The sequence below is a fragment of the Lissotriton helveticus genome, chromosome 6 (genome assembly GCF_964261635.1).
Source record: "Lissotriton helveticus chromosome 6, aLisHel1.1, whole genome shotgun sequence".
NCBI classification, from domain to species: Eukaryota; Metazoa; Chordata; class Amphibia; order Caudata; family Salamandridae; genus Lissotriton; species Lissotriton helveticus.
Genome location: NC_136067.1, coordinates 1,468,164,959 through 1,468,188,222, shown reverse-complemented (window position 1 = coordinate 1,468,188,222; position 23,264 = coordinate 1,468,164,959). Strand labels below are relative to the sequence as shown.

Genomic DNA, 23,264 nt, shown 5'->3' with positions numbered 1-23,264 from the left:
CTTACTTTACATTAAACAAAACTGTATAAATTAGCCGGAAAAAAACTACGATTAAAGTGAAGTTACAGTTAGGTGGAAATGTGTGTTAAAATACCATTGGCAAGCCCAGCAATTAAAATGATAGAGTAAATTAAGGGCAGCAAGTATTTCTTTGCAGTGAGAGGAATCATATATGTCACCCAAAGCACCATCAGTGGGGAGAGGAAAATAGGATATGTGGCTGTCCACATTACATTGGGAAACATCCTTTACAACGCAACTTTTACTCTGCACTACCATTACGACGCAACTATTACAATGCAAGTCATTACAACGACTTGCGCTGGAGGGCGCTCTAGGATAGGGAATAGTTTAATTACTATCCAACACCTTCCCTACTATCTACGGGGACTGGAGTTGGAATAATAAATTAAACTATTCACTATCCAGCACCCCAAACGGAAGTCGTTGTAACGACTTGCGTTGTAAAAGTTGCGTCGTAATAGCATGCAGAGTGAAAGATGCGTTGTAATGACATACATCCCATTACATTAGTCCCATTAATTAATTTAATTGAAAACCCAAAACAAAAACAGAAAAAAACATAGGAAGAAAAAAAATGGTGCATACAAAAATAGCTGATCGATCACATTAAAACCAAGATAGTTTCTTGGTAAAAAAAAAAAGGTTGCGCTTTTCAGAGTACAGAGTGCTAGCCTTTTTGTTATCTGTCTGCACAGTGACTGGTCATCCACTATCTCTGATTAAAAAAAACAGTACTTTTCTAGTTTTGCCTCCTTTCACCTGCCCCACAGCTGGTTTACGGTAGTAATGTCTTTAGGGGTGAACCAGAATGTAGAAAGTAGAGGTTGCTCCAATTTGTCAATTAACCAACGTACTTACGTCCTTGCCCACCAAGATTGCTGTTGATCACCTTCCAATGCCCACATAGACCACTTCAGTGACTTACCAACCCCAGAAACCTGACAGGTAGCAATCTCTGTTTTAGGACAAACTAAAAAGTACATCTCGATTTACAATAGGAGAAGAGCCATCAGGACCATGGCCAAGGTATATATTTATATACATTTCCATACAATTTGGAAAGCAAGTGTGTTTTACATTGTAGCATCTGTCTGCATCCACTTTCTGTTGAAAGCAGGAACACTGGTGCACGGAAGGCAGTGTGACTTCCCAAAAGGAGTTGGTTCAGGTTCCTGTCTGGTTACTGACAGCGTTGCTAAGAGTCCGAGATGGGCTATAAACACCCTTGAACCGTGGCCACTGTTAAGTGAGGAATAGATTTGTGCAAGATGCTTGGAGGAGGTAGAACGGTGGAAGCGGAGCCCAGACTTACTACAGAGCAGAAGGCGGCGCAGTGGGGGGTCAAACAGGCAGCATGAGGCGTTGGAGTGAAGTGTATGGTTCCGGTTTACACTATAAAGATCACTGGCCCTGATAGTGAAAGTCACCCGCTCCAAAGAACTCATAATCACAGAGATTGTCTCCGGAAGAGAGATGAACGACAGGCGTGCAGTAGACACTAGCTGCAATCACAAGCTGTATAAGTGTCCCCCATGCACGGGTTTCATGCAACATTACTTTGTAGAGGAGAAAACAAAGTTGCACTCATTCATTAAGGAGACCGCTCTTGTCTCAGCCTGTCATCCTAAGTTTGATTAAATACACCAAGGTTTTTATACATACAGCCTGTCTCAAGGTTACTGGAATACCACTGTACCCCTTGAGGGATGACAGAGAGCGATGACATGTTTGGGTTCTCTTTCTTCTTCAGAACAAAGAGCTTGTCTGGGGTGATGGGGGTGAGTGGGAGGGGGGGGGGGGGCATTCACCGGGCACATTACCGTACAACCAAACTTCTCAAGCAATTCTCACGGCAATTATATTGCAAAACATTGTGATTAACTGAACTAACCGGGAGATTACTCGGTTTGTATTGTGAATTGTTATTATAGTACAAAACAGACTCCTGTGCTTACCGGGTCGCAATTCACACCCTCTTCGCCCCTTTCCCACAACGTTAGAATAAACGGTCAGTCAATTCCCCTGATTTTTAATAGTGGTGTTCCTTTTACATCTCATATATTTACCAACGTGGTTGGGGGAGGGGAGTCAGTGGGTCGCGTATTTCAGTGCCACAAGGCTGGCACACCTTCCCAAAGGTGGTCAGTTAAAACAAGCGCCTTTCTTCCACAAGCCCTGACAGAAAGACCCACAAGTCGCCAAATGGGAAGCCATGTGTCCCACGCTGAGCTTTTGTTTTCTGTGAGCAGCAGTCCCTGCCCCCTTGCCTTGGCACTGGGACCGCAGGAGCCTGCCACGCACGTGTGTGCCAACAGGGGGGTCGGCTGTCAAAATGAGAGCCTGCCTCAATGACACACTGGATGAAACTTTCCTGCTGCCTGCGTACGGGGCAGGCCGTGCACGGGGTGGAATGGACAGAGGGGGCTTCTGCAAGCCGCGGCGGGCTGCTTCGGTGGGATCCCTCACAGAGATGCTGCGAAGGAGGATGCGGGGCACAGCCGTCACCGCTGCACCCAGGGTCGGATGGAGATGTCGCAGAATCACACAGACCTACCTGCTGCAGGAGCCGGGTCCGGCGCCCTCTGCCGCTGCTCCGAAGCAGGAGCGGAGGAAGGAGGCAGCGCCCTCTCGCTGCCCGGGGCCCGCTCGGCACAGCCCGGCAGGGCTAAGAAAGAGAAGGAGGCTCCTGGAAGCGTCTCCCTGAGCCCGGGGAAAGCAGCAGCTACATCCACGACTAGCAGCGCGGGGCGGGCAGCGCCTGCACGCGGTCCCTGGTCCACGCCTGCTGGGTGCTCCACAGCTCACCTCCCGATCCCCAGCGCGCGCCGTCGCCGCGAGACGCGACGCTGAGATGTGCAGCAAGTGAGAGCTGCCGCAGTGCTAAGGCAGAGCCGCTCCGCCTGCACGCGACACGCAGCGGAGGCTGCTGCTGGCGGCGCGCGGTACCTGCTGGATGCGCTGCTGTCTGTCTGCCGGAGCCCAAGAGTGGCAACTTTATTACTCGAAGCCCGTGAAAGACTTTATGAGTTTTGGCGCCGTGGTTTCGCCTCCAGATGAACATAGGTGGTGGCACCGTTTTGTGGAACAGTATAAGGCACACCCACAGCTAGCTCGTGGTCGGTGTCACTCACGGGCAGCTAAACGCCGGGGGGCCCTTCATTTTCGATGTATGAGGGTGCCCGTCACTACATTTCAGTGGCAACCTCGCTTTCTGCAAATACCGATTCCATAGTACTGAAAAACACGAAAACAAGTTAACGCGGTATGAGAAATAGTAAAATGATAATAATTACTAGTACAATGTGACCACATGTGACACTGAAAACAAGTCAGGTCCCGGCCCGGCCAGCCAATCACAGCGCGGCCCGGGGAATGACGTCACGGGGGTGTCCCGGGCCAGCAGCCAATGACAGCGCGGCCCAGGACAAAGGGGCGGGACTTAAAAAAAGACCGAGAAACGCACCCGAATCGCGTTTTCTCGAGAAAGCGTGATTGACAGCCTCTGTCTCCCAATGGCTAGCCTCCATTTATGGAGCTAGCCAATGGGAGACAGAGGCGGAACCAAAGCCCATATGTAGGATCATGAGATTTTGCCGTGGGCGGAGCAACTGCTACGCAGTTGCAACGCCCAGGGCGAAACCTAAAAAGGGATTTTGTTTGGATTACTGCTGCTGCTCTTCTTTGCGGAGCCTACCTGTTATCAGTCCGCGAGGACAGCAACGTTGCCCACGCCGCTCCTGCAGTAACGATCCTCCCGCCGCAATAGACGCGGGCCGACCAGGATTACCATTCCCAGCATCCTCAGTAGGCGCCCACCACCGGCGTCATATCAAAGCACCTGGAGGCGCTTAAAAACGCTTTGGGCCTCGCGCAGCGCGGCACAGGCCTGCCCGGGCCAAGGGTGGGCCCGTTGAAGCCAGGAGGAGGCAGGGCACGGCCACCTCCCTTTCATTGGTCGTCCAGTGTCTCCAAGGACTTGGTCAGTGGTTTTTGAACTCTAACTATAACTGTTGTCTTCTTGACACTTTTTAGATTTAGCAATTGTATTTCCTTGATAGCAACTAATTCATGAGCAAGGACAATCGCAAGGGGGCGGGGGTCCAGGGGTTGTAGGAACACTTGACGCATTTCTTATGCGAGCTGAGCCTGTTCTTATTCACGAAATTGAGCTCTCCCAGAGGGGACTCTCTCTAGATCCCCGACGAGCCTCCACTGAAGTTGCCCTAGTTGGTCCCCTGTTAATCCCGGATCCACCTGCTGATTGCACGCCGCAAGTGGCTCCTAAGTCACCAGTAAATGACCCATCCACCATAGCTAGCATCCCCATCCCTACTCGTTCCCCTCCAGCTAAGTTCCTTACACGTCAGCAATGTTCAGTCCAGGTAAAGGAGAGGGAGGGTGCAGCTACTGTTACAGCTAAGAAAAGGAAAGCAGGTGCACTGCCATTAACTACACACCAGGCCAGCAAAGTTGCAAAAACTAGAGGGGCGGCTCGTAGTAATAAAGGCTGCTCCCATGTGGCCGTAGATAAAAGTACTTCCAGTCCAACAGACAATAGAGCTCAGGGCCGTTCTCGACAGGTGTCCTGTGACTCTAAAGACCGCATCCTAGTTAAATTTGAAGAAAGATTTGCAGCAATGCTCAAGTCTTTAATAACTAAGCTGTCAGATATTAACTCAAGATTGATTAAAATTGAGCTACATCTTTCCTTTCTAAAACCCACGCCATCTAATGGAATCCATAGCGGCGCCGATGAATCCGCTTTGGTAACAGTCTCTGCAACACACTTATCTACTAATGATGTTGGTGCCAGCACAAATACAGTTGCGCATGCTCCCTTTGTAAATAATCGCAGTATGCTTGCCACCACAGCAAAGGCTGGCACCATGAGGGAACCAACTGGGGGAAAATATAAAGGGATGTCCCGGGGTGGTTTGGCTAGCCCCTATGATTCCCTTAACCTACCACCAGAAGCTACGCCATACACCATTATACTCTCTAACGTGCCTCCTTTACAACCTGGCACTGGTGAACATTGGGCATCACTTAAGAATAAGGCCCCCCACCTGCTAAACAACAAAACAGGGCTGGGCAGCCACTTATTCCAGGAATTTAAAATGATTCGTAGAAATCCATGGATAGGGAAATCAACAACTAGTAGTAGAGGTGATTGTGTGGTGTTGAACTTTGGGTCCCCTTTGATTGTGAAAACGATTCTAGATAGGGCCGGGACAAGGCAATTGAGTGGGGAAGGCATTAGTATTCTACCATTGGGGTTCTTCTATCGAAACGTCCCTTCCTCAATAACTGGAAAGGGCGATCATAGGGCTATATCTCATGCTCATGGATCATAGGATTATAATGTACCCATTTATAACAGATTTGAGTTTCTCTCAAATCTGGAAGAAACAGATTGACTGAGTTGTTTAGCATCACCTGAAAAGACCCTATCCCCAGTGGTAGACTTAGGCGAGGGCGATCAAGTACTAGGCCTCACCCCAAGCAATGTTTTACCTTCCCGCACAACAAATGGGTTAACACTGAGCATAAATCAATGCTCGTCTGGAAGTAGCAGGGAATCTGATTGTGGTATGGTACCCATAGACAATTCTATTATAATCGAGGTTGTTTCCTCTGTGACAAGGTGTCGTCTTTGTTGCCAATTAAGAAATATAGTTCCCAATGAAGACATTGCCAGCACAAAACTAGCTTCCTGGAATATCGCGGGGCTTGTAAACAAAACCGCCTCAATTGAATTGTCTTCACTTATTGAGGAGCAAGACATTTCATTTTTCCAAGAGACATGGATCGTGGACCAGGTATTTCGTCCTGGCTATATAAACTTCTTCAAATCAGCTGAAAAGGGTCAGCGGGGTAGACCTAAAGGGGGCTTGACAACTTGGGTTAGGCAGTGTCACCAACATAAGTTAGAGGAGATCTATATTGACTCTAGGGACATTCTTATTATCAGGTTACACCAGGGAAATTTCCCAGATCTTCTACTCATCAATGTTTATTCTAGGGGCTTGCAAGGAGGGAAGGCCTCAAATACTGTAGCACTTCTTGACGCTTTTTTAATAAACCAAAGAGAGCAGAGCAATATATTAATAGCAGGCGACTTTAATTGTACTTTCGAACCTCTGGACATCTAGGACATGAATTTTAGTATAGAGGAGGACGAACAGTGGTCGATCCCTCCTTTGGATCTTCCTGCAATAAAAAGGTGGTCTAGTGCAGCACTCCAACTAAAAGTATTTTCTCTGGAACACGGGGTGAGAGCAGCCAACGGGCGACCCAGATCAGACAAAATTGGGATGCCAACATATAACAGGAATGGGCGAGACAGGTCAAACGAGTGAGGAAATCCCGGAAATTATAACCCCATAGCGCACCCAGCCAGGCAGAAAACAGGTCAAGTGAGGTGACGCCATTAGAAGCCCTAAACCTCGCCACCTCCGTAAATAACTGTGCCACTGACTGAATAGAAATACAGTTTCCAACATTTACGAGCAAGAGAAAAACACACAAAACAAAATAGGCGCCCATCTGGAATTCGAAATAAAAAGCAAATCCATGTGCACAAGCTGCAAGAAGGTACCCAGTAAAAGCCCTGAAGAAAAACCCGATAAATAAGAAAACGGGTTTGGAAACGCGTCGGCTGTTCCACAAACTCCCTATCCACAAAGGGTCACGAACATAACGGTGCACACTCCAATGGTGTATGCACTTAATAAAGTTGTGCCCATAAACAATATGCCCTTGTGAGACCAGTCCTTGAGCATAGAAAAATCAACTAATGTAGGACTGTTATGAATTAATTACTAGGGTACTAGTACAATTCTCGAAATTTGTCTTGTAAATATTATGTTGTAATTTGTCAAACGTGCAATTGTGTTGTGTAAAAAGAGTGTATATATTTGTATGTAAACAAATCAATTTTTATATGTACGGCAATGTATAAACCACGGACAAAATGTTCAAATGTGCATAAAGTGATGTAACTTAGCATGATAAAATAATTTATCAATACCCAAGAATTAAAATTTAGGGTATAGAATCTGCTTTAAATAAAGAGCAGTAGAATTCAATCGTGACCGGGTTTCTTTGTTTATAAACATTAGTATATTGTCCTACCCGGTTTTGTCCAGGACAAAGCCCCACATTTTTCTAACATATAACAGTGGGCAACGTACTAGTCGTATAAACTATTTTATCATCAATAAGGAGTTTTGTCCCAATTTATTAGATATGATGGTTTGTGATCGACCAGAAAGTGATCACAACCCTTTGTTACTCTCTTTATGGCACTTGCATCCAAATTGTGGAGAAGAGTCATCACCACGCGTAGACTTTGTAGAGGCACAATTGACAAACGACACACAACGTCTCAAATGGGCTAACGTGGCCAACAAAGCAGAGCACATGACCCAAATGAGTAGGTTGGTAGCTAACGCCATAGACACTCTCCAGGCTGACGCTGCGCAGGAAGTACATATCCATAGAGCTGTCCAGGTCCATGAGTATCTTTTTACTGAACTCAAAAGCTTTTTTATTACCAAAAATAAAAAATTGATTAAACCCCCATGTCATAAGGCTGCCGTTTGGTAGAACTCCTCCTGCCGTACTGCCTATTGAACCCTGAATGCGCCTGCGCGAGTGATCAGTGCCCTTTTCGACGACGCCCGGCCCCAGCGCATAGAAGAAACCTTGTGATTCTCTCCTCCCGCACACGCGATCCAGTCTGCATGTGCTGACGCTGCCACCCCTTCCTTACAGCTTAAAACCGGCAGAAGCTTTTCATTTTTCGACTGCTTCTCATAGAACTCAGAGTGTATTTAAGCAAGCACGAAACGCTGCCATACCAAGATTTCGATGCTTCCGTTCATCGTATAAGACGACGTCCCATCTCATGGTTCACGCGACTGTGGCATTCACTTTAAGATTGCCCATCTGGACATATTTACGTCTTTGCCGCCTGTGTTCACCTATTTTTACAGAGCGGCTTTGTACCATAGAGAAGTTTTCTCCTTCCGGACCCACATAGGATTTCTGTTTAGCAATATTTGTGTTACCTGAGGCCCTGATGAGAATCTCCGACGAATTAAAGGGGATTTGAAACGCGTAGGCCTAATATCTCACTGGTCTGCTTTTGTGTATAGGAGTAACGTCTACTTGCATACTCCGTACAATTTGTTGTACACTACCATTTGTATCAAATCGTAATGAATGTTTAAAAATGTAAAAGATTCATGGTTTTGTACCATTTTCTAACAATTGTTTTGAATTTTTGTTTAATTGATGCAGACCTAGTTTTGTATATTTCTCCCTTTTTGCACTAGTAATATGTGGTATGTTAGAGTTAAGTCTGAATGTGCCGAATGTGTTGTGAATGTGACATGATTGAAGTTTTGAATGTTTGATGTGTCCAATTGAATACAACCTGATGTGTCCGTTATCTTCTTGATTTTTTCTAATGTTTTCTTCTCTAATGTAAAGATAAATTTTATAATAAATTGTTGATTTTTTACAAAATAAAATTGCGACTAAACAGCAGTACCCTTTCTGGAATTAATTTTCTGTCTGCGGAGGACTAGTCCTAGCCCTAAGTAATAATTATCAGCACAGGCCCCTCTCTTTGTTATTTATTGAACCCTAGCGGCAGCAATTAGGACTAAAGATAGGGGATCCATAAGAGAGAAAAGGTCAGTGTACAAGGCAGTGCAATTACAGGCCAAAAGGGACTGGGATGAAGATCACTGGGCTGATCTTCTCAATGCATGTACTGGGAGAGATATGACGGCCTTTTGGCACTTGGTGAAGTGGGGGAGCGGGGACCCAAGAAAAGTTCCCTTGAATTATGTTGAGCCAGAACAGTGGGTCTTACACTACAAAGGCCAGTTTGCACGCGACTCAGATGCCCATGACACCTTCGTGATGCCGTCCCCCATCCCAACCCTACAGATAACTAAGAAAGAAGTGGAACATGCCCTTCTCCTGGTCCCCAAAGGCAGGGCTCCCTGGCCCGACTGCATCCCTGCTGATCTGTTCCTCCAAGATCTAGACACCTGGGCATTATATATTCAGCTCCTAGTGAACGCCATCGCTAAGGGAGCATCGATGCCAAGCACTTGGGCAGGAGCAGTAATACTTACTATTTTCAAAAAAGGGGATTGCTCGTTACCGGGAAATTATAGGTCCGTAAGCCTTATTGACTGTATTCAAAAGGTGTCGGTAAGGGTGGTGCTTGGAAGAATCCAGGCTTGGATGGAGGAATGTAACATCCTCTCCGACCTCCAGGCGGGGTTTCGGCGAAGTACCAGTACGGTGGACCAGGTTTTAAGGTTTATTCTCATTTATTGGCTCACTGTAACTTTGGTGAGAGGCACCATTTATGCAACCTTCGTGGACCTCAAGTCAGCATTTGACTTGGTCCCGCGTCCCAAGATGTGGTGTGCTCTCTTAAAGCTAGGTATGGCGCTGGATATCTTGGCATTTGTCATTAAATTACATACGGACAATTATGCTCAGGTTAGATGGGACGCGGGGCGCAGCACCACAGAAAAGTTTCCGGTTGAGAAGGGGGTGAGACAGGGGTGCGTTTTAGCACCCACCCTCTTCTCAGTGTACATTAACGGGGTAGTGAAATACTTTGAGGACTTCCCCACAGATGCTCCGTCTTTAACTGGGACTAAGATCCCGCTACTAATGTTCACCGATGACACTCTTATTCTATCCAAGACGAGACAGGGCCTTCAGCGTGCCCTCACAAGATTTGAGGAGTTCTGTGCGGACCATGATCTCATTGTCAATGTTGATAAAACAAAGTACATGGTCCTACAAAACTCCCAAAAAGTCATCAGCAAAGTTAGTATGAAGGAAGGGGCCCTGGAGCAAATAGAGATTTTTTCATATTTGGGGGTAACAATAGACAGAAAACAAAGTTGGAAGCCACAAATAGACTGCCTTACTGTTAGACACGCTCAACTTTCGAGGGGCTTGCTCAAGGAGCACAAACGTTCATATACCAAACCCATAGCTCCTGTATTACTGATTTATAACACCAAAATTGGCGCCTCAATCCTGGATTCCCTAGTGGTGACCCAGAACAAATTCCTAAGGTCCTTAATTTGTCATCCCCAATCCACCTCATTAGCACCCCTCTTTCTGTATTTGGGATGTCATTCAATCAGGGATGTGGCACACTACAGGGCAGTGGCATACTGGAGGAGACTTTGGGTTACTCCTGAGCTCTCACATTATTTCCTGGCTCTTTTAGAAGTCAGGGATCTAGATGTAAATAGGAAAATTGTGTGGTTTAGGTGTGTCAAAAATATACTCAGCGAGTTGGGGATGAGCCGTTTGTGGACCTCCCCAGCGGGAAGTATATTTCCAAGTAAAAACGAGCTAAAGGCAGCCTATTGGAACATGATTAACATGAAATGTTTTGCAGTCTTTTCTAGTCCCACCCTGTCTAAAGTCTTTCTTGACATCAAGCATGAACCCAAATATGAGGGGTACTGGGATTTGATTACATCGACTCGAGATAGGAAACTATTCCACCATTTCAGGGTGGGAACATTACCTATAAATGCTTTCACCTCTAAATGGAGTAACACCAATACAAACACTAGTAATTGTCCCTTCTGTCCGGACAGGATTAAAACACTGGGTCAGATCTTTTTTGCCTGTCCAGCTTACTGTAAACCCAGATGTAGTTGGTTGAAACCCATATGTTCTAACCTGGGTACTAGGTCCAGTAGTGAGGCTTTTAGAATCCTCAAAACAACAGTGGATGGCCCTACTGTGATTGCTACAGCGAAGTTCCTGGGCTGGGTGTGGGTGATTCGATGGATTGAAAGGAGGCATAGGTAATTGTGTATGTCTTGTCCTGTACCTCTGTTTTCCCAAAATAGCACTATGCATTTTATTGTACTGTTATGATGCCCCCCATAAAATATAAGCCGAAGGCTGACTCCCTATGTAGGCCGCCTACCATGGGTGTGTTTTAGAGTCTTTTTAACTTATTTATTATTTTATCAAGAATATTTATGCTGCTAATTCCTAAACCAAGCTAATTAATAAGTTTCCTGCTTTAGAAACATGTTGTATTGCTCTATATGGCCTCCACGTTTATGTTGTTTTAACTTTTGTGATTTTTAACAAAAATCGAAATAAAGTTCATGAACTGAACTGAACTGAAAAAGGCCCTACATAACATTGATAAAGTTAGGTAAAAGAGCAGGGATGTACTCTTGCTCTACTTAAGCAGTGAGAAAGCATTTACCTGGGTAGACTGGGGCTACACAGTATATGCCATCAGGTCCCTAACGTTTGGGACCCACATTCTAGAATGGGTTTAGCCAGTTATCAGAAATCGAGCACAAGAGTTAATGGTCGTCAAGGAGCACAGACATCCAGAGGGGCACCGGAAATGGCTGTCACTTTCACCTCTATGTTTTGCACTTTCACTTGGGCTCTACTTACAGAAGATCAGAAATAATCCTTCAATTACGGAAATTACGATGTAGTATTATCCGCATAAGCTCACAACCACTGCAGCTGACATCATAAATGGAAACAGCATTTTCAGAAAGAGCTGCTATTGATGCCCAAAGTATTTCTGGCCAGAGAAGGCTTTCACATTCACCTATAGAAATCTGAGGAACTAGTGCTGGATGGGAAGGCTACAGACATGCACTGTTTCCAGTAGTCTGCTTCTGGTATCAAACATTTACTTCTGTGCTCTGCGGACACCATTCAGGCTTCATTAGGATAGTTAAGGTAAGACTAACATCCTGGAATACGCAGGTTTTCTTGGGTGGAACAAACAGAAGCGTTGAAAATGATGCAACTACTGAACATTCTCTATGTATATATATTCCTAGCCCTCCCATCTCTCCGTAACAGAGATATCAAGCTCCTACAAGACCTTTGTAGTGTCTTCATCTGGGAATACAAACGACCGAGGTTCAGTTGAAAACAGTAAACCAAATAACCTGGCCAGGGAAGATTGTGGTACTCTATCTTCTAATCTATTCCTAGGATTCAGAGTTCCGCTGCATGATAGTAGGGTCACATGGAAAAACAGATAAACTATGGGGTTCTATTGATCAGAACTTAGAAACCCTCCCATTTGACAAAGACATTGAGTCCCAAATGCACGACATGGACCGAACCTCTTTCTGTAATCACAGGAGACACCCTATAAGCTTGCAATTGCTTGATCCCAGAAAGGGACTGACTGCCTATGCCTCCCAATACACTCTGCTATTAGGGTGTTCTGATTTCACTCTTGGGCAGGAAATGCAAAACATGCTTTAACTTGGAGATTTTTTTTTAACTAATGTGTGTGTTGAAGAAACCAAAAACAAGCTCACAGACCCCTTCTGTGCTGGCGGAGAGCAGAAAACGATCAGGAGAAAAGCCCTAGGTGGGTGGCCGTTAGTCCAGTTTAAAGAAATACCTGCAAGAGGAGAGGTAATGATCGGGAGTCAAGGAGTTCAATTACTTAGAATGCCCATCCCAATGGGCATCTTGACATCAGAGTAGCTGCAGTACTTACACCAGCTCGTTTTACAACTGAAACATACCGGTAAAAATGAGCCTTTGAAATAACCTCAAATGAGAGAATGAAAGACACCACTGAAAGAGAAAAAGAGTGAGTGGAAAGGCAAAGAAGTTTCGAGGTTATGTTCTGATAAATTGCAAAAAGGAAAACGATTCAAACGAATAGCTGCCTGAGAGTGGATGACTGTCACAAAGTGAACTAAACTCACTACATAAAAAAGTTTGAGAAGAGCACAACTCTTCTACACAAAGGAATGTTGCTTTCATATTTTTTCCTCTTTGGTTTCACATTTTAATTCTTAGTTGATTTATGTTGCAGGTATTATTTCTTTTTGGTTTGGTGGCCAGAAAGTTAAGAATCTATGGAGGATTCCTTGCTGCAACAGCTTCCTGTCAGCCATAATAGAGTTGTGAAACAGTGAAATACTCTGAATTATAAGGAAATACACTAATACGAATAAATGTTGGTGCGGTTATTAAAACTATATTCCTTTTAGGAAATTTTACAAAGGGTCATTAGACCTGGACCTCACTAAGCCTCTGTACAGAAGAAATGGCTACATGAAAAGCAATCTTTCAAGAAAGATGCTGAGAACTGGCTTTCTGCATGAATTTAAAAGGTGGAAACCACATGTTTTGACAAGATAATAAACTAATTTGTAGACCAGTGTGCGCCAAACACAGGAAGCAGGTTTAGTATAGGATCTTTCTGGTTCTTCAGGGAATGTATAAACGACTTCACACTCCAGACAAGCATTTGCAATGCAATAGGTCTCGCATATGTGAGAGTCAAAGCTATTGGCGTTGTAAATGCAATGTTTATTTTATATATTTGAAAACTCCACACAATAACAAGTATTTGTAATGCAATCAGTCTCGCCTTTGGGACCGTATATGTATTTGGCTACGAGGCACATTAGCCTGGGTGCTGAAAAATCTACTGTTCTTTAACATGGAGGGAAAGTAAGCACCAAACTGCGCGACACGCCTGGTATGGGAACACATGGAGATAAATATTGCATTTCAGAGGGAAATTGTATAGTACATTTTAATATAAAATCAGGACCTTCGGTTGTCATATCACTGAAAATACAAGATTTGAAAAAAATATTATTGTCTACTGGTGCTCATGGAGGACAATTTCTATGGACTGGAATCTGGAGAATGCTAAAGTGATTCTGGTATTTTACTGACCTCTGCTGGTTGTTTTCTATCAAAAAAGTTTAATAGAGGCCGATGCCAGAAAGAAAACAAGCATTTACAATGCAACGGTTTCGCCTTTGACAAAGTTAGAGCTATTGGCATTGCAAATGACAAATTGTTTATGTACGCGTTGGTTTTGAAAACAGATAAATAAATGGCATTGTCATTTACAATGTCAATAGCTTAATCTTTCGCAAATGCGAGACCTAACAAAAAAAAAATTACATTTGGATTTGAGGTGTATGAGGGGGGCAAAAATAGAAACTTTAGCATTTGATAGTGTGCGTATCACAAAGCACAGTTAAAATGTGGAAAATAGTTGAATTACTCTAATGTCAAGAGTTCTAAAACGCTCTTCGACCCGTAAAGAAAGGCAAAAACGCCAAGACATTGAAATAATAATGATAGAACAAAAGCAGTGATGTAATTCTTAAGCAGTCAGAAGGCAGGTGTGAGCAGTTAGCCAATTTGTTTTCTATGTTATAAATCTCGGTCTCGTCAGGATTTTCTCCGCTTTGTTACCGGTATTTTTTTTTTTTTAACTACAGGTACCAGAATGCAAATGGCATCAACTCAGACTGGCGCGCGGGGAAGGCACTACATACCTACTCGAAAAAGCGAGGTACATAAACAGAACAGCCTCTGCGAATGTAAACGCGGTGTATCACAAAGGGAGAGGGGATTAAACACCGCGGTTCTGCAGATTAATACATACTTTAAGCTCTAAGATGCCACGTGCGTGGCAAAAAACTGTTTACAACTGGCGCCTGTAGTAGGGTGACCAGATTTAAAAAAAAAAAAACCCGGGCTATTTTGCAAAAACATTAGAATGACTATCATTTTACATCAGTCGAGGGTGACAGAACGGCAGCGCTGATTAAAAAACAGACAAGGAGGCACTAAGGAAGTGAAATGCAATTTCTAAGCCCAATACCTTACCTGTAAATTGAATTGCTTTTTGATAAGAGTTGCTTGCTAGTCCAGCTTTGGAACATATAAAAGGTGCCTCCCACTGTTTTAGCCGGGCCATGACCAGCCGCATTTGCTGAAATCTGCGGTGTAAAATCGGAGTGTCCCGGAAAGTCCAGGTCGCATGGTCACCCTCCTAGCCTGTAGCAAAAGTTCAGTCCCATACTTATTTATCCCGTAAAATCACAGAAAGAGGTTTTTTCAGTTATTTTTAAGGTGCTCGAACCTTAAGGAACAATCATCCAGTCCCCACTTGAGGGCAGCTAAAAATCGCCGTCCTTAATGAATTACTAAATAAATTAACCCCTCACTCTCCTTATTGTAAATGCATTAATTAGTAAAGAAATCCAGTCCAGTTCTTTAAAGGTAATAATGTACATAAATCCACATACGAGATTATAAAAAATACTTTTTTGCTTTCATAATTATATACAGTAGGTGAGTGAGTGGCGGCAACTCCAAGCTCCCGCGGCACGTTTTACATCTTCTAACAGCACGTGCTCTGGTGCGGCCAGCAATCCACGCGCCAAGGAAACACAAGTTCACCGACTCCTTGCACGTGTGTCATGACCACTGACCGTGCACGCACGGAACACAAGTTCACCGACTCCTTGCACGTTTGTCATGACCGCTGACGTGCACGGAACACAAGTTCACCGACCCCTTGCACATTTGTCATGACCGCTGACCGTGCACGGAACACAAGTTCACCGACTCCTTGCACGTTTGTGATGGCCCGCTGCCCGCGCAGATAATTTCCTAACCGTAAATGGCGTAGACTCACCTTTAGTGTTAACTTGTCGGCCTATCATATATAATGTGATCTGTGTCACTGGTATTTCAGCCTGTCAGTGGTCAATGCCGTCTGTAATATTTTCATTTGTTTTGCAAAATGTTATTTACTCAAATAGATCTGTTACAAATGTACAAATGCAATACATGGTTCTGGTGTCGATCGCACGAGCAGAGGGTGTGGCTTAACGACTACGCGGCCGCCTTAAAGCTGGGGAAGCAGGTTCGAGTCTGGCGGGAGGCTTAAGCATTCTGTGATCCTGGGCAAATAGCTTAATAAATAAATAATCTCCCGTGCCTAAAAATAACGTGTCCGTCTGTAACGAAACTGGTGCTCATGTAAAGCGCCCTGACCCCCTTCTGGCGTAGTTCACGCTGTATAAAACTGTAAAACAAAAATCACTCTAATTTACTGCTGTAAAAAATTAAATAGCACCTTACAGTTGATAAATTCAAATAATGCCTACAATCTTTACTCTGTACGACCAATACACCTAACAAGCTTGAGAAAAAACGCATACCCCAGAGATGCATATACAATCTGTGATCGTGAAACTGCAAAATAGTTCACAGATAGCTGCAGCGTGCATCATCCGGCACTGTCAACATGGCTCGGCTCCAGATAGCATAATCAGGGCTGACGAGTGGCCTTGTCACACCGGTTTGAAAGTGGATTACCGCCGGGCTGGATGAGGCAACGAGAAAAAAAAATACTATGAAAACACCAGCGAGTAACAGGCAAGAATGAACCTGGCACCGCATTGTGTCGCCGCAGAAACACGTTATTAAACATGCTAACCGAGTCCCACGGCTCATTGAAACACAGGGGCAGAAAATCCGCTCCAATCGATGTCGTGTCTGCTTTTAAGAAACAAGTCAGGTCCCGGGCCGGCAGCCAATCACAGCGCGGCCCGGGGAATGACGTCACGGGGGTGTCCCGGCCGGCAGATTCGGGGGCGTGTTTTTCATGCTCTCCCCTTCCAATGGGAAGAGGAGAGGGCGGGACTTAAAAAAACACACGGAAACGCCCCTTAATCGCGTTTTCACGGGGCAAGCGTGATTGACAGCCAATCTCTTCCAATGGCTAGCCTCCATTTATGGAGCTAGCCAATGGAAGACAGAGGCGGGACCAAAGCCCCATATGTAGGACATAAGATTTCGCCCTGGGCGGAGCAACTGCTACGCAGTTGCTACGGCCAGGGCGAAACCTAAAAAAGAAAGTACCTAAGCATAAAGCAATTCTGGTATTTTACTGATCTCTGATGGTCGTTTTCTAACAAGACTGTTGAATAGAGGCAGTTAAACAGAAAAAAAAGTCCCTACGTGGAAGCAGACAAGTCCTAGGGCTGATCTCCAGAGCCCACAAAGTACTTACACATATAAGTATATATACAAGAGGTCTTGAATGCTCGACCTAAAAGGGAGTTTCCTGTGATAGGAAAGCACAGTTCCACATGTGCCATAAAGATTTTTGGACAGTGCACACAGAAAACGGAGGATGCTAAAAATGCACTGCTTGCATTGGTGTACACTGGGTTAATACAATGTAAATACAATGTATTGGTGTCATATTTATTGGCGCTGGGGCTTCTGCATATGCAATTAGTAAACAACTGGTGTATGTTTGCATTAGCATGTCGACCACTGTGACATGGGAGCACAGTGCAGTTGCTGTGACAGCAAAGGGCATCAGAGGGATGAGAAGCGAGCTAGCCAGCCATGGAAAAGCAGTTAAGGAGAGGCAGAGAGGATAGTTAGAGTAAGTTAAGAGAGAAAAAGTGAGAAGGTAAAGAACTGGCACTACTATGGGGTAACATTCGGAGAGCTTGGCTTAATGCGGCCCAAAGTTTAACGGTATGGATAAAGTACACTGCTTAGCTTTTTAAAGTCAGTGAATACTGGTCTGGTTAATTTTTTAGTGTGGTGGAAAGCATTAGGATTTTCAGGTTTTCTGATGGCTAGGCAATTATTCATAAGATATAGCTAATGAAAACATTCATCAATATATTTGTTTTAAATATTGCATGCAAGGATTTTGTTGTGACAAAACCATAAAGAGCAACGAATAGCAAAGCAAGATTGGAATTCTACCTTTCAAAAGTCCTCAAATAACTGCTCCTCTCCCATCGTATTTCCTTCTCTCCTCCAGTATTACCTCTGGGATACCATGGTGTTCTTCAACTGCAGGCCATTGACCTGAAGAAAAGGCTCTAAACGTTCCCCCTCCGTATAAGGAAGTGGATGGTGCCTCACTCGATTCGCAGAGAAAGGGTGGGGGGAGAGAAATGCAAGATTTGCGCTGGGAGGGCTAAAAGCAAACTGGGAGAGCACAGCAAGAGTAGCCGACTTTAAAGCTTGAAGGTAGGCTGCCACAGTAAAAAAAAATAAAGCGGCAGGTGTGTAGCGCTTGTTTTGAGGGAGATGGCTGCCCATATGTTTGTACCACAGAAATGAAACATCATATAGGGAGACAATGCAAAGCAAATGTAAACACTGAAAAAATGGCCCGGCCTTTCTTGTTGGTGATTAGTGGCCGCTGCCGCACTGCTTAAAAAAATTTGAAAAATATAAAAATAGAGCTGGGTGAGTCCTGTGGCCGCCTTTGTTTAGGATTAAGAGCGGCTGCTTTAAAAAAAAAAAGAACGTCCGGAAGTGGATGCCACGCTAAAGCATTGCTTTAAAGAGGCAGTGCTGTGTCGGACTGGATGAAAAAGAAGCGCTGCCATTGCTAAGCACTCGCACAGCATGTCGTGCCTGCTTCAGCAAGAAACTAATTAAGTAAATAGTTCTCATGTAAGAGGGGCTGTACTTATGGGAGGTAACAACAGGAGAGAGGGAGGTACTAAGGAGGAACTACTAAGCCTATTGGCGAATCAAAAGCCATCATTTACAAAGGACAGGAAGAACAGCTAACTGTAAAGATGGGTGGAACATGGGCATTAAGTACCAATAAAAATACACTAATGCCTGCTATTTCATTAAAAAAAGATATATTACTTGGAGCAAGGATTACACTAACATACACAACAAATCCAATGGGACTGTAGTGCGAAGTGTGCCCTACGATGGGCAACTCAAATTAATAATACAGCAACATGGCACTGAGTGATGCCTTCAGAATACAGATTTTCAGATAATAAGACAAATGGTTGCCGGTAAGCGTAACAAAGGCACAGCAGCTCAAAGGATGGGAAGAGTAGAGAATACTATTTGGTGACTGACTCCCTATGAGACAATGCTTGAGAAGGTAACCGAATCGGTATGAAAGGCACTTTTAAAGTTTTAAGCAGGTAGACAAATAGTAAAAATCCCTCGAGTGGCCAGAGTTCACGAACCACAGTAGTTCCTTCTGTACAAGGCAGAATCAAGTTGAAAGCCTTAGTTACACCACAGTGTTACGTTTGTATTTGGAAAAGTTACTGAGAATAGACAGGGCTGTACATTTATGGTCACTTTTGTATGTCAAACACAACAGGCCTTGAATCAGAATTCCAGTCATTTAAGAGCCAGTGGACCTAGCATGGTTATAGTAGCAAAGAATACTAATCACTAAGAATTGACAATGTGAAAGCCTACACTAACTGCAGCAAAGTGTATCAGCAAGACAACTGCTATAAATCTGGGACGACTCTTTTGTGAGAGAACTATAGATTCTGTTATCCAATATTATCCCTTAAAACAAAACGCAACTTTCGACCAATATTCACAAAGATGACAATACATTGGAGAAAAATCAAAGAATTATACATTTGAATAGATTGCTAATTACTTACTCAGCAATAAGAGACAATTTCTTTTGATGAGAAGACGCTTTGTAACATCACCTGATGTCAGGCAGACATATGGACAGTTCATTTCCGATAGCAGCCCGCTCACCTCCAGTTGGAATCCGTCTGCTTCATTTGGGCCTTGGGAAAAAAATATGATTTTTATAAATTTTCATTTTAATGGATTACTCAGGTGGGGTACGGATGGGGATTTAACACTGTCTTTATACAATATTAAAAGGTGAAAAACAAAGAATACTTTTTTATTTAAAGCATACGATTTGATTGTTATTTAAGGGTCCCGAAATCAAAATATCAGACTGGCTTTGGGACCCCTAAAAGAACAGCAGCCCTGCCCACCACAGACTTCTGTGCTAAACATATAGGCAATTATTTTGAAGTGGATGAGTCAACCCCACTTCCAGCCGTGGCCTGTGCAGCTAAGAGTGGTGATGCCGTGGTGGGGGGTGGGGGGGGGGGGGGGGGGGGGAGAGAGGCGGGGAAGGCAGGTAAAGAGGTGATTTCAACGTATGTTATTGAATTTTCCCTCGTCATGGTCCGTCGAAATGCCTACGCACCGGCCTCACTACCCTACCGCTCTTACCTGCATGGCTGCCTACTTCTGTAAGAGGTGAATGCTTCCCCTCCATGGGATAAGGCCAGCATTTGCAAGTGGGTCCCACCAACATGAATGCCTGTATACGGGCTGTTGGTTGTTCAGGATATCTTTAACATTGCATTATAGAAGATGACATGTCAGCATACTTATTTTTATTAAAAAGGGCCATGTAGTCAGGGCGGAAGCCACAGGTTGGGGAGCACAGGGGCCGGGCCCCTCTTTATTTCTGTGTAGCCCCCTAAAAGTGATAGGCCATCTGTTGTTTTCATTTAAGTAACAGGAACAGACTTTTCAAAACAGAAGGTTTACTTGTCGAACACAGGCATAGATACTGGTTTCGGCTCCTTTCACCCTCTCCAAAGGGTCATAAAAAAAAGCAACTAAAATTTTGCAGTGAAGCTCTGTATTTTATCACAACAGGCCACTGTAGCATTTTAAATGCACGTTACTTACAGATTCTTAATTACTATGCCTGCACATGTCTCCCATGTGCACAATAAACAGCCTATTCAGTAGCTTTCTGTCCGTCCGTGACGAGTACGTGTGCGAAACACCACGCTGGTGTGGGCCCCGGTGGAGAATGCAGGCCGACCGACTCGTCGCCGCAGGGGACCCTCCCGAGAGGGCGGACACCGTAGTGCCACAAGATGGCAAGCGCACCAGCCTTTTAGGTCCCAGCTGCTAGCAGCCAGCTGCAGGCGCGTCACTTTCGGCAGGTGGTGGGGGGCGGGTGGTGTCGGGGTATTTAGGCTTCCCCCTCCCTCTAGGCGGCCTCTTTGTCGTCCTTCTTCCCTCGATGTTACCCTCCCTGCCGCTTACCCTACATCTCAGGGGGCGGGGGGGGAGCTATGCTTGTAATATTTGTTATTTGTGTTGCAGGAGGAGTCACAGGACGATCCAGAGGCGAAAGGCACTCAGGAGTACCCTATGCAGAAGCACAAAGGGTGCTGAGGCCCAATATCCCCGGGAGATCTGTGCGGTGGACCCTGGGGTGCGACGGCGCCCCGTTATCCTATGGGCGGTTGGTAACCTGGACAACCGGGGGTCACTTGAACGCTCCCCCCCTTGTAGGGGGGTGGGGGGGTGTGAGCAAAAGGGTGGACCAATGGTCCACCGGATATGGGAGGGGCTATCCTCTCACCACAACCGCTAAGCACCGTCTGGCCAAGGCCGCGGGCTACTTGGCCTATCAGGTGGCAAGCTGCGAGGGGCGGCTTGCCTTTGGATCGTCTGTAAGATAACCCACCATGTTTTGGCATAAGTTATGCTAATAAACCTGCAGCTACTTTTTCCCAACAACAAGTTGTCTTGTCTGTTTATTTATTTTTGTGCAACATGTTTATTGGGGGGTTGGTGTGCGGGCCGATATTGGCACTATGGGGAGGATACATGAGATGGTGAAGGGCTGCTTCGCCTGCGTGTAGAGAGAGATGTTACAGGATAACGTGTGGATGGACCTGATGTGTGTTGCTCTCTGCCATGTGCTTGCATTTCCAAGGCCTGGTGGCTCCACCACTGTTGTGGTTGGCGGAGGATAATATTGGTTGAGATCTCTTCCACTGCAACAGCCCCATCTTGGCAATTCAATTTTAGACCACAGGCAAGACTGTGAGGTATTGCTTCTGGGCCTGGACAAGAGGAGCAGGGCTTTTAGTGGGTTGGGGTGAGAACAGAAGTCTACAAACATGGGGCGATATCTATGTTCATTCCACCAATACATTTAATCACTTGCACACTCAAAGTTAAGTAAGTGGTATTCCTAATGTATTTCTAAAGTGTAATACAGTTTTCAAGAAGGATGGCAGTTTCGTATTTCATGACAGAAATAGGTCAACTTTGCTTAGAGTAAGACTTGCACAGTAGTCCCTGCCTTCAAAAATTAGCCCTGGATGCTTTAAACATCAGATTCAGATACAGATTGCAGATACATGAAATGCATTTGTATAAGATGAATCAATTTCCCCAATAGAGTAAATCCAAGTACTTTGTTTTTCTTGTAAAAATAAAACCTAACCTCGATCTTGAATGAACATTTTACATGGAAGGATAAGTTACTTTTTTTTAAACAAACTTTATTGAGCCATAGTTCAGAGCACATTGCAATAGAACAACTGTTCATGGCATTTTTCATTTTAGGTGGAATGTTGACACGTCTGTTTCCATATGGTATATACATATTGCTATCCTCATGTCCATCAGTTATACAGTACGGAAATAATAATGCTATGAATGTAACATGCAGAACCATATGCATACATTACGAAAGTCTCTAAGGTATCTTGGCATGGTATTTATAGCTTCATTCCCCAAACTAAATTAAAAACTACCCCCTCCCTATCCCTCCGCCTTCCTGATCTGTCGGCGCGCCTTCATCTATTCCGTACCATTCCCTTGAGAGTCACAGATTCCAACCTATATTGCCTGTACACCATGGGTCTTCCTTCCTCTCCTCTCCAGTTATCATTGTTGTCGTAGGAAACTTCTATTAGAATCAGGGACGGGTGATATCCAATTGTGAAAGGTCTTCTAACATAATGTCCCAATACATGGAGATGGGACGTTTCCTCAACCCCCTCGTCTCTTCTCGTCGAAGCGCCGCGCTTTCCGCGCTACCCCACCTGATTACCTCCTCCTTCCATACATGTAAAGAGGGGATCCTAGGTGACTTCCACCTCATTTTAATAGCTCTGATCGCTAATATAATTGCTAGATCTAGAAACTGCAAGTGAACCTTCTCAGCTTTGGTGCGCTTGCAGAGACCCAAGAGGCCCTCCAATATGTTATCTGTCATTGTGAGATGTGTGATCTCTCCCAGGATGTTACGAATATGTCCCCAATATTCCCTAAGGTGAGTGCAGGTCCACAACATGTGTGCGAGGCCAGCTTCTTCTTCCCTGCACCTCGAGCAGTAGCTATGGACCTCTGGGAAGATACAATGTATACGCTTCAAGGTCAAATACGCCAAAGCGTTTATAAAGTATATGGAGAACCATATACTGTATAAACTTGAGCTTGGCATTTCGGGAGACCCGTTTAGGGTGCTCTAAAACGCTTTCCCAGGCCTTGCCTGTGATTACCACATCTGCAGTTTCTGCACATTTCTCACGGAGGTCCGCAAGCCCTATGGAAGCCTGTGTCCGGATGCCGGTATATAACCACTTCACTAGGTGTCCACACCTCCTCATGTAATAAAGTAGATGGACCAGGTCATGTCGTGGAGGTTCGCTACGCTGGGGTGCCCATGTCGTCATGATGTAATGCGCCGGCATTGCATGTAGCAGGTAAAGACGGTCGGGAGACCCTTGGTCCTTACAAATGTGTCA

General features: G+C 44.8%; 1 protein-coding gene across 1 annotated transcript in view; it reads right to left on the bottom strand.

The window, feature by feature from the left end:
• Positions 1 to 23,264, bottom strand: part of FAM98A (family with sequence similarity 98 member A) — a 360,584-nt gene that overhangs the window by 123,603 nt on the left and 213,717 nt on the right. The window contains exon 3 of the mRNA XM_078649277.1: positions 19,329 to 19,463. Coding sequence (XP_078505403.1) covers positions 19,329 to 19,463 — 135 coding nt within the window. The remainder of the gene's footprint in view (positions 1 to 19,328; positions 19,464 to 23,264) is intronic.